Source organism: Camelus ferus, chromosome 10 (assembly GCF_009834535.1).
Source record: "Camelus ferus isolate YT-003-E chromosome 10, BCGSAC_Cfer_1.0, whole genome shotgun sequence".
Taxonomy (NCBI): Eukaryota; Metazoa; Chordata; class Mammalia; order Artiodactyla; family Camelidae; genus Camelus; species Camelus ferus.
The window spans coordinates 56,044,576-56,056,513 of NC_045705.1; the positions used below are offsets into that span (position 1 = coordinate 56,044,576).

General features: G+C 34.8%; 1 protein-coding gene across 1 annotated transcript; it reads left to right on the forward strand.

The window, feature by feature from the left end:
- The first annotated feature begins 2,949 nt into the window (after positions 1 to 2,949).
- LOC102521976 (olfactory receptor 52D1-like) lies at positions 2,950 to 3,894 on the forward strand. Its single transcript, XM_006183101.2, has one exon. It carries the CDS (start codon positions 2,950 to 2,952, stop codon positions 3,892 to 3,894), a length of 945 nt encoding a protein of 314 aa, XP_006183163.2.
- The last annotated feature ends 8,044 nt before the right edge of the window (positions 3,895 to 11,938 follow it).

Here is an 11,938-nt window from a genome sequence, read left to right on the forward strand (position 1 = left end):
TCATCATCCAGTGCCAGCCTTTGGGCTAGGTTATGGTAATACCTAGTTGTGACATAGTTTCTAGACTGAGAAGAATTTAATCTTATGACAGAGATAAGCATCGTAATAATAATATATTTATGGATCTAATCCATGATGTGATAAGTTTTTTTTCCTTTCAAAATATCCTTTAATATTTTATATTCTTTTTCTACAATAAATGGGGGGAAAAGATAACTGTTAGGAAGGCCAAGATCCTCATTCTCACTTTCAAGACTCTCACAGCCCTCTTTCTTCCCTGATTATCTTAGAGAGATCAACCCTCACAGTAAATAATCAGATCTTGAAATTCTTGATGCAAAATTACAATCAGCAAACAGAGCTTAAAGTGTGACTGTTCACTAGAGAACAAAGTAGTATGGATGGGAAGGAGTTAGAGATCAAAAATAAATGTTAAAAAAAACCCAAAAACTTGTAAAGATGCAATGAGAGCAAAGAAAAATATCCTGCAAATTTCTGTCTGAAGTGATCAAGCAAAGAGCCATAGAGGAGATTACTTTGACCTAGACATTACAAGAAGAACAGTGGTTTCCAAAGGGAAGTTAATAGAAGGGAGGGAGAGGAACACTGAAATTGAAGTATGTGAAAAAAAAGCACAATTTCACAAAGAAGCATGTTGTATTTGGGAAATAGAAGTTTAGTGTTACCCCATGGAGAATATAGAAAGAGTACCTGGTATAAAGTCTGAGGAAGATGGTTTATCTTGTTGTCTAAAATGCAAGTCTTGTTATGCCATGCTTAGATGGCTTATTGAAGCCACCTTTCCCATGGAGTAATTACCAAACCACAATGCTTACTTTCTTGAATTGCTCTGTGTGAAATAATGTGCTAATTTGCTAGCATGTATTAGTTAACTTCATCTTCCTATTAACTTTTCATTTTCTCCATTTTACATTTGAGAAAACTGGGAAACAATATATGGTCAGTATATATAACACAACTTAAGATTTATTATGGAGATAAATAATAGGGCATAGAAAGAGCCTGTGATGGGTGAAAATAATCAGATAGAAGGAAAAAAAAAAGAAAAAGAAAACAAGTTATATCATTACATATGATAGCTGATAAATTTCAAGATTTATTGTACTTTATTTCTTCTGAGTCACATATAATAATTTGAAGTATTGTGTAAATGATCATTTATAGAGCTCAGGTCTAACTGGGAAATTTTTCAAATGGCCCTGGGAATATTTCTACTCAAACGGTAGTCAGTTGAACATGCTCTCCATTACCCCCAAAATACTGGATAATGTAAGTCATATTCCAGTTTAATGAGATACTTGATCAGACTTTGAAAATTACAGTGAAGGAAACAGATTTCACTATTTGTAATCTCATTATTATTAAGTTCAACAGATGCATTATACTAATTAATGAATAGTAAGTAGAGTACATTAAATGGATAAACATAATTTTTTAGGACAATGAAAAGAATTTTGTTATTGACCTACACTTATTTCAAAATTATATTTCAGTTGCTTCATTATAGATGTTAAATACCTTTCAAATCAGCAGACAATACTCATTAAATTCAGGGATGTGAACATTGATAAATACATAATAATAAAAATATATGATAATGATTATTTTAAGGTAGTATCTAAAATAATACACTATAGATTATCAAGTTTAAATGAAAAGGCAAAATGTTTAAGCATTTGCCTAAAATTGCTTTAATAAATATGACTTTAAACATTATAAAAATATCTGTAGGTTACATTTAACTATGAATTTCACATCTGTGACAGGAAATACTGAATTTGGCATAATGAAAATAGTGTGAACTTTGCAGTCATGCAGAGTTGTGTTAGAATTCTGGTGTCTCAGCCATTCTTTCTGTGATGCCATTACATTGTCTGTGACACTTTGGGCTACTATTTTTTAATTGGTAAAATTGGAAAAGCAATATTTAGCTTGCATTGCTTTTCCAGCTACAAATTAACATATACAAAGGCTCCAGGACAATATATTTTTCATGTTAGGATCACTAATATTACTTTTCTTCCTTACTTCATATAAAAAATGATATGAACTGAAATCACACTAATAATGTATAAATCAAAAGAGGTACCAAGTACGTGGATTGCTGTAGTGACTAATCTGTTCTGACACAACCAATAAAAGTTAACAGCAGAGCACTCTGGGGAATGTACAGAAGAGTTGAGATAGAAAATCAGAATTTTTGAAAATTAAGCTTAGTAGGTATGTAGGTATGTCAGTCAGGAATGTTTCACTGAAAAGGAGAGGAATTAATGGAAGAATGTCTGTTAAACCTCAAGTTTTGTGAGGACTTCTATGCATAAGACAGATAAGTCCGTAGAGCTCTGTGGGAAAGGGCAGCACTGTCTCAGCTCCTCAGGGTAGGCACTGTGACAGTACTAGGAAGACGTGTAATGGATTGTCTAAGAAATGGGTAACCATACTTGAGAGTACTCAGACATTTGCTAGAAAGTTATATTTCGGAATGATGTTAAGAAGAAAGTTGAGCTAGATCAATTCTGAGATCTTTTCCATTTATAATATCTGGTATTTCTATCAAAATAATTTGGTCTTAAGGTTAAAAAAATTGTGAATTTAAAAAGTGGAATTGAATTTTATTGTGCATAGATGGTTAACAAATTTGGGGGGTTTTGTTTATTTTGTTTTTAACAAAAGTGTGAGATTCATGAGTTGATTCATAATTAGTATCTTGTGGCTTCTTGCAAAATATTTACTTTAGGAAAAGTGTAGCATTACCAAGTTTTTTTCACTCTAAGTTATAACCTTGCATGCTTTCTAACGTGATGATGTTTTGGGGTCTTCCAGACTTGTTTTTCACTTGTTGCCAAATTTGGCTGTGATGATCTTGGCAGAAAACTTTTGCCATAAAAAGAAGGATTCCACCCACAAAACAGAGATAGCAGCAGCACAATGGGACCAGCCAGTAAATCTCAGACATCTCCAAACACCTTCTTGCTGATGGGTATCCCCGGACTAGAGCACCTGCATGTCTGGATTGGGATTCCCTTCTGCTCCATGTACGTGGTGGCCCTGGTGGGGAACGTGACCATTCTGGCCGTGGTGAGGGCAGAGCGAAGCCTGCACGAGCCTATGTTCCTCTTTCTGTGCATGCTCTCAGTCACCGACCTGGTCCTCTCCGCATCTACACTGCCCCGCATGCTCTGTCTCTTCTGGCTCGGAGCCCATGACATTGCCTTTGATGCCTGCCTGACCCAAATGTTCTTCATCCATAGTTTTACTGCTATGGAATCAGGATTCTTTTTGGCCATGGCCATTGACCGTTTTGTGGCCATTTGTCATCCACTGCGCCATACTACCATTTTCACCCATGCTCGCATTGCAAAAATGGGAGCTTCCGTGATACTCCGAGGGGTGGCCTTCTTTTCTCCACATCCCATCCTGCTCAAGCACCTGCCCTACTGCAGGAAACAGATCATTGCCCACACCTATTGTGAGTTAATGGCTGTGGTGAAGCTGGCATGTGTGGACACGGGGTCCACCAAGCGTTACAGCCTCAGTGTGGCCTCTGTCATCGGTTCCTGTGATGGCTTTTTAATCACTGTCTCTTATGTCCTAATCCTCCGTGCAGTCTTTCGTCTTCCATCACGGGAAGCAAGTCTTAAAGCTCTAGGCACATGTGGCTCCCATGTCTGTGTCATCCTCGTTTTCTACACCACAGCTGTCTTTACCTTTCTCACTCACTGCTTTGGCCACAGTGTGGTCCCCCAAATTCATATCTTCATTGCCAATATGTACCTTCTGGTACCACTTTTTCTTAACCCCATTGTTTATGGTATAAGGACCAAGAAAATTCGAGACCATGTCCTTAGTTCTCTAAGGGTAAGGATTGCTTGATGATGCTGAAATTGTCCGCACATATGGTATCAGAATAAGAAGAGAAGTATACAATTAATTGGTCCATTTGTCATAACTGACATGAAATTTTCTCCCACTGAAATCAGACATTTTGTCAGATTTTAATGGGGAAGAGTGACCACACATAATAGAATTTCCATTAGAATAGAATTCTAATGAAACTAGTAAGCTTAATATATTTTGTGTGCCTCTCGGTTTTAGGGAACTTACTTAGAATTTGATGAATTGAAAATGAATTCCTTTCTGCTCCCTGCTGCTACTGATCTGTGGTGTTCCTGGGGTAGTAATTTATTTTCAAATAGAGAGCAACTAAAAAAAGGAAGGGACCCGTGAGAACCTCAAAGAATTCCACATGAAGTATCTGCAATTGAAAATTAATGATCCTTGTAAATATTCTATAGAAGAGGCAACATATCAGGATTGATATCCTCTGAATACAACAAATAATTGTGTATTTTATTCATAAGAATTGACACATTGGACAAGGTGTCAAATAGAAAAGTGGAAAAGTTCAACATGGCAAAAATCAAATCCACAGACTGCTAAATATTGTATTGCTTATAGAGTGTTCTCTCTCCACCAAGAATAACGTCTGCTATTGTTTTGTTACCTGAACTAACATAGGGATCTCTTTAAACCTTCATCACAGAGTATCTTGAAAATAATCACTTTATGATTGATGTTATATACTTTGGAGTTTGCCCAGTGCATAGGCAGGCCCACTGGGCTAGATTCACGTATGCTGGTTTTTAGATGTCACATGTCCTTATTTAAGGAGGGAGTCTATTATTAAAAATAACTCAATTTAAATTTTTAGTGATTGTGCTACTGGTGACATTGAAAATGAAATCATTAAAAAGAATATAAATATTTTACTGGAAAAAAATGAATATTTCCTCCTTAAAAACCATGACTGATTCCTTTACTTCTTGGCTTAAATAAAATGGAAATTACTCTGGGTGTAACTGAGCAAGCCTTCCCAGGACAGACCCCTCCCCCACCCTCTACTTTAGCTCCTCTCTGAAGTACCTAGATAATAGTATCTGATGCACATTTCCTGAGTTGTTTTTCGGATGCTAAAGCCTTCATCAAATGAAAGATGTTAACTACTTGCTGGCCCTGAGTACACAGCCCTTAAGCTTGCTAGTGCCTAAGGATTAATAATGTTAACCCCTTACACTGCCTTGTTACCTCACCACCAACCACTCAGAGGATTGTGCATGAGCTGATCACATATCCTGGGGCTCCCCTTCTTCACCTTCCCTTTTAAAATGTTTTGCTGAAAGTCACCAGGGAGTTTGGGCTTTTCAAGAATTAGCTGTCCCAGACTTCTTGTATGGTGACTTACAATAAATGATGCATTTTCCTTTACCACAACCCAGTGTCAGTAGACTGGCTTTACTGCATATAGGTGAGTGGACCCAAGTTTAGTTCTGTAACAGAGATACTCAATAATACATGCTGAACTTTATTGGGTTGATCTCTTTTTATGATTTATTATTTGTAAAGTATTACTTAATCTTTTTTCCTTTCTCACTATTTTCCTTCTTTTTAGTGTAGGAGCTTCTTAGACATTAATATCTGGGCTGCTTCTCTTTGTTCTTCTTTTAATTGTATTAAATACCATTGTTCAAGTTTTTATCATTTCCCAGTAGGGGTGTATCAACAGTTTCCACTGATATGGTCAAGGCACCTTAGCTTTTCATTACTATGTGCAGTGCATTCTCTTTCTTGAGACCATAGTTATCCTCCTAAAAATTAAAACAAACAAACAGAACTTTATTTTGTCAGAACTATGGAACCTCCAGGATGGCAAAGCAGAACTTTCTGAATTACCCTTTCTGCTGTCTCTCTCGTTGTTTTTATACATCCCTTGCATTCTTTGTTCAATTCATTAAGATTTTTATCCTAATTCAACAACAATTCTCTTCATATTTTCATGTTTTTGCTTAGAATGTTTCTCTCTGACTTATCCTCTTTCTTACCTGGAAATAACTTAGTTATCCTTTAAGATATAGATCCTATTTAAACTCCTTGCCCTTTTCAGAAAGATTAAGTTTATTTCCTTGAGTCAAACTAAACAAAAATTCTCTCTACCACTATTATAAAAAAATGAAATGATATATTGTAGTTAGCTTTTAATATGCCTTTGGTCAATTAAACTCTTGATATAGTTAGAGGTTAAATGCATTGAGTCTAGAGTGAGTGCCTGAGTTCATTATTCATCTCTGCCACTTGCTGTCTGGGTACTCAGGTACTTTGCTGAAGTTTTCTAGGTCTTGTTATCATAATAAAATGGGGGTTATAAGATTTCCTTCCTCATAGAGTTTGTTTTTTAAATTTTTTAAATTGAAGTACTCCATAGAGTTTTAAGGATTAAATGAGTGAAAGCATATAAGGCACTGATAATAGTATCTCACAGTAAGCTTTTAATAAATAAACATTAGTTAACATTTAATGAATAAACATTATTGTAACAAGTATAATTTTTGTATATTGTGTGCCAGACTTTGTGAGACATATATATGTTGCATATATAGGTATGTAAGTGTTTTCACACACACATACATAATTTAAATTATTTAATTATCACCGTAATCACCAGATTGTTAGTCTGATTGCACAAATGAGGAATTTAGACTTTGATTAAATAATTTTTTAACATCACATGTTGATAACGTAGTGCAGTCAAGATTTAAAAAGACATGAAATTAGTTAATTCCATAGTTAAATACCATCCTTTATTTACTTTTTATGCCTAACACCTCTCAGTGTCCTATAAACATAAATGTTCAATGAATGATTCTGAAGGAATGAATGAAGCTAATAAGGTGTTGAATTCACTTGTCATATATTTCAGAACTCCTGGTCATGTGATAATTATATTTAAGGAACCTGGATTAAAAACATAAGGATAGGTTTTAATGATCTTTTTTGTAAGGTAGTAGAGAGACATGACAATGACAAAGGAATAGATCTCTCCCAGGCTTAAGAGAAGAGAATTTCTAGAAAAATTTAATCTTTGAAACTATTTGCCATTATGTTGTGTGTTTCTTGAAGGTAAGTTGCCAAGTCTGTACCTTCAAGCTGTATTTTTTTTCACTTTGGAGTATGATGAGTCATGAGATCTAATTAATATATATTTTTCTGACATGGATCATGCTTGTTTATATGCTAGGTTTGGAAATACAAACTAAGGAATTAGCTTTTACAGGTTATTTACCAACAGATCTCAAATTGGAAATGTTCAACAATAATAATGATCATGCAACTAAATATTCAAAATCTCTGCATTAAATTCTAGTCAATAGAGGGAAGATGTATAGTTTATTCATATATTCACATATTCAACAGAAATAAATTTATGGAGTAGCTAAAATGTGCTAGGTTGTGCTAGATTCTGAGAAGAGGTTAGTGAAAGATAAGTCCATGTGTCAGAGAGTTTACATTCTGGTTGAAGTGACATGACTTCAACTGATGTTCAGCGCATAACTACATTGTTAAGCATTGTTAAGCAACTGATGTTCAAATGCATAACTACATCGGTTATTAAGCACTGCCAAGTAGAAACACAGATTTCTATAAGGGCATGTAACATGGGGTTTTGATCTAGTCTAGGGGAACCAAGGAAAACTTCCTTTAAAATAGCATTTATTTGAGTGCTGAATGGGAGTTAACCAGCTGAGGAAAGAGGGAGGAGTCATGAAATGGGGGTAGTAGTATTACAGGAAGAGAAAACAGAATATGTGAACATGTATGGATCTTAAGATAGATCTTAAGATAGGCAGGCACATCATACGTTTGAAGAGCTAAAGGAAGTCCATTTGTGGGCTGGCATACAGAGCATGGAATGAAGAGCCTGAGTAAGGCTAGGGTAGTAGGATACAAGGATGGGTTAGGCATGCTAAGGATTCACAATTTTATCCTAAAAAGAAGAAAAAGACAATGAAAGTTTTATGCACAGGAATGACATAATCAGGTTTGTGTTTTAAAAACACCATTGTGGCTGCAGTGAAGAAAATGAGTTGAGACAAAGAATGGATGGAAGGAATGGAGAAGACCTTTTAGGAGGTTATAAGTTTTCTAAGACAATATGATGATAACTTGATCCAGGTTGGTAGTAATTATGATGGAAAGAATTAAGTCAATTTGAGTACCCTGAATATACTTCAGGATTTGGGACATGGCTTAATGAAAAGTTTGACAAGCTCACAGGTTTTATGTCTGTTGCTTACCCCTGCAATATGATTCTAAGCCTAGAGTCTAGAGTGGATGATTGATGAAGAGCCTTTGTGTGTGTGTGTGTCTGTGTGTGTGTATGTATGTGTGGTGTGTACCTATTCATATAAAAATATTTGAAGACCTGTGGTTTGCCAGGCACTGGGGAAATAGTGAACAGAGCCCCAACCACAGTCTTCAGGATGTTTACGTTTGACTACTTCCTACAAAAAAATTCTTGCAATTTCTCCTTTTATATTTATACTCAAGTTGAGCTTCTGACTTCTGCCAAGTCTTTCTGAAGCTTAGTCTATCCTAAAACTAGTATTGTGCAGTTTTTCTAGAGCTCATCTCTTGCTTTGACTTAAATGTCATTCTCTGTTTTTCTTTTTACATATCTCGTTTACCAAGCAGTAGTCTTAATTTAGTCAATTAATATTTTATTTACAGCATAGATTTTTTGCCACCTTTTTGTGTATCCTTGTTGCATCTAGGAAATCAAAACTCATAATATCAGTTTTAAGTTTTGTTTATGGAGGCCCCAAGGTCACTGGAAATTGAAATGATTTAAACTGTTGATTTTGAAGCAAACCATAGCAATTAGTATATAATTATGGCTGCAGTCAGCTCTGCCTTCTGTTGCTCCAGGTATTCTTTAATTTTTCTTCTAAATGACTCTCCAGTCTTCCTCCACTTCCTAGAGTTCCTAAACCATAACATACCACACCATATCCCACAACACACCAGCAGTTAGTTTAGCAGTGTGCCTGAACAACTGTTCTTTTCCATCTGTGCTCTCCTCAGTCATTGGCTCTAGGATTTATTCCCCAGAATATCAAAGCTAAGTAATGGCCCTCTGTTAAGAGAGGCCACTAGGGACCCAGGAGGGCCAAAACAAACCAGCATAAATCTGCCTCCAGCTCAGACACTCCATCTTATTCTGAACATCTGCAGATCTTCACCATATCTCAAGTAGACAGTTGCTTTGCTGGTCCTAGCATCACTATCACTGGACTCACAACCATCTACAGGTACTATACTAGGAAAAGGGAGAAAAAGAGGGAGGGAAAAGAGTACAAAATCCTGAGACACAGAGTCATGTATCTCAAATCTTTTCATCAGTATGTCACAGTCACCAACCCTTGTAAGATAATGGTTGGGGTCTGTAATCTTTAGAATGCTCTATGACATTCTTTAGCAAATAGTAAGTAATATCTTTCTCATTTTTATACCTTAGCAGATACTGTCTTTACTCATAATTAATATTGATATAGTTGTTGCTGACAACTGTTCCTAATAGCTCAGACAAAACTTTACCATGTTGCTTAATGCTCTAATAAAATCCTAAGGCTGCCACCACATGGAGAATTTTTTTTTTAATTTACAGTATTCGTGATAGATTCATTCAGATTCTACCAGAAAACTCCCACTAATAGTGAGCTTCTGGTTTCCCAGAGCTGTCTTTTCTGTTTGAGTTTGTGGTAGGATTCTTTCCCCTATTGAACTAAAATGCACCTTTAAAATTTTTTTAACATTCTTTTTATTTTGATCAGGTATCTATCTCTGGTAACACTAAATATTTTTTTACTTATAGCATGTAATGAATCAAAAAAAAAAGTCATGATAAAATTACCAAGATCATCAAATATTTCTTCTTATGGTATCAACTCAAGACTAGCTTTTAGCCTTGTTATTATTTTTTCCAAGAAAAACACAAAACAAAAAGAACATTATTTTTTGCCTATCTCACTTAAACTTTGTACTTGATTGAAAAAGAAGAAAATTTGCATTTCTAGAGCACCAAAACATTCAAAGAATTATGCCAGGAAAATTGCACGTTTTATAGTGTGTTGGAATTTAATGATGGATTTAATCCTTACTGTAAGTTTTGCAAGGTAAACCTCATCCCAATTTTGAAGTGAAAAAATGAGCTCAGTGCCTTAAAGAACTCGGTTAAGTCACATAAAATAAGAAACAGGACTGAGATTATAACCCAGCCATGTAATTATCTAAAAGATCTTGTTATTTTTACTATACCAAGTTGCCTTCTAGGAGACCTGCCTGTCATTCAGCTCTGGTGTGCCTTTTACCAAAAGCGGTTGATATATGAAATACTTAGATCTGTAAAACTCAACTTATAATGTATAAATGCTACAATGTATTTTGGCAAATATACAACTCTATTCTGTTATCTTAAGTATTCAGAGTAAATCTACAAAAAGACAAATAATCCAACTTCATCAACTGAAACAAAAAAGGACACGCTATTAATATTACTGTACTTTTATTTTTAAAGCAACTTTGTGTTTATGGTTTTTATCCCTTTATTTTAAGCTTTCATTGAAACTCCTGCTTTTCTGTGATTCTATTTTATAAATATTATATAATTGGAATATTTCTAATAAAATGTGAAGTCTAACCTGAATAGTGAATTTTAGTATTGTATGCTCTTTAACCTATAGCTGTCATGAAATAATTTGTAAATTTGTATTTCTATTCAGAATAGTTCTGTAAGTTAAAATATTTAACAAATACAATAGTCTTATTTATATAGGAATATATTTTATCATTAACCTCTAAATTATGTTCCCCATACAAAAACACATAAATACACATATATGCAGAAGACTATTACTTTACTTTTATCCATTCCCCAACCACACTTTATTGAATAATCTGGAACTTTAATACTAAATTATTATCTGTTGAGGCATTTTTGGATTCTACCTTTGTTATCCAAAATATCAGTTATTTCTCCAGAATACCATCATACTTTTCATATATGATTAACAGATTTCCTAGGTTATTTGTCAAAATCAACATTCCAGAGAAAAATCCCAAAGCACCAAGGCCAATCTCAAGAACTGAGGACCCTGGGATGATGAAATTCAGCTTCCTCATCTTGAGTGAAAAGCATGCTTTCTATTTGTCCCCCACCTCAATCCTGTAATGTTAAAAATTTTGGGTTTCCTGCCAGGTCCTGCCTTCTGGGAAAAAAATCAACAGCATTGTATACTTTGAAAATTAAACAGGCTCAGGGCCACAGGAGAATCTAAACAATGGAGATGATATGTCTTTTTTGAGAATTTACCCCTGAGACTGCTTCTCTTTCCTGAAGCGAGAATAACCCTACGGTTATCTCCCTTCTTATCCCCATTAGCTGCAGCATTTATCTGATCACTAGTTGATAAAGTGTAATTGTAATTATCACCATAAACTACTATAATACCCAGCATTTTTTAAAATTATAATCATTTTATTTTTTTAAATTTTTTAACATTTTTTATTGATTTATAATCATTTTACAATGTTGTGTCAAATTCCAGTGTAGAGCACAATTTTTCAATTATACATGAACATATACATATATTCATTGTCACGTTTTTTTCTCTGTGAGCTACCATAAGATCTTGTATATATTTCCCTGTGCTATACAGTATAATCTTGTTTATCTATTCTACAATTTTGAAATCCCAGTCTATCTCTTCCCACCCCCCCAACCCCTTGGCAACCACAAGTCTGTATTCTATGCCTATGAGTCTATTTCTGTTCTGTATTTATGCTTTTTTTTTTTTTTTTTTTTTTTTTTTTTAGATTCCACATATAAGTGATCTCATCTGATATTTTTCTTTCTCCTTCTGGCTTACTTCACTTAGAATGACATTCTCCAGGAGCATCCATGTTGCTGCAAATGGCATTATGTTGTCGATATACCCAGCATTTTAGATTCAAATGATGCAGTAATTTCAAAATGTCACTGTTTCTTTCTCCCTAGGAATCAGAGCTTGAGGAGCTCAGGTTAGGA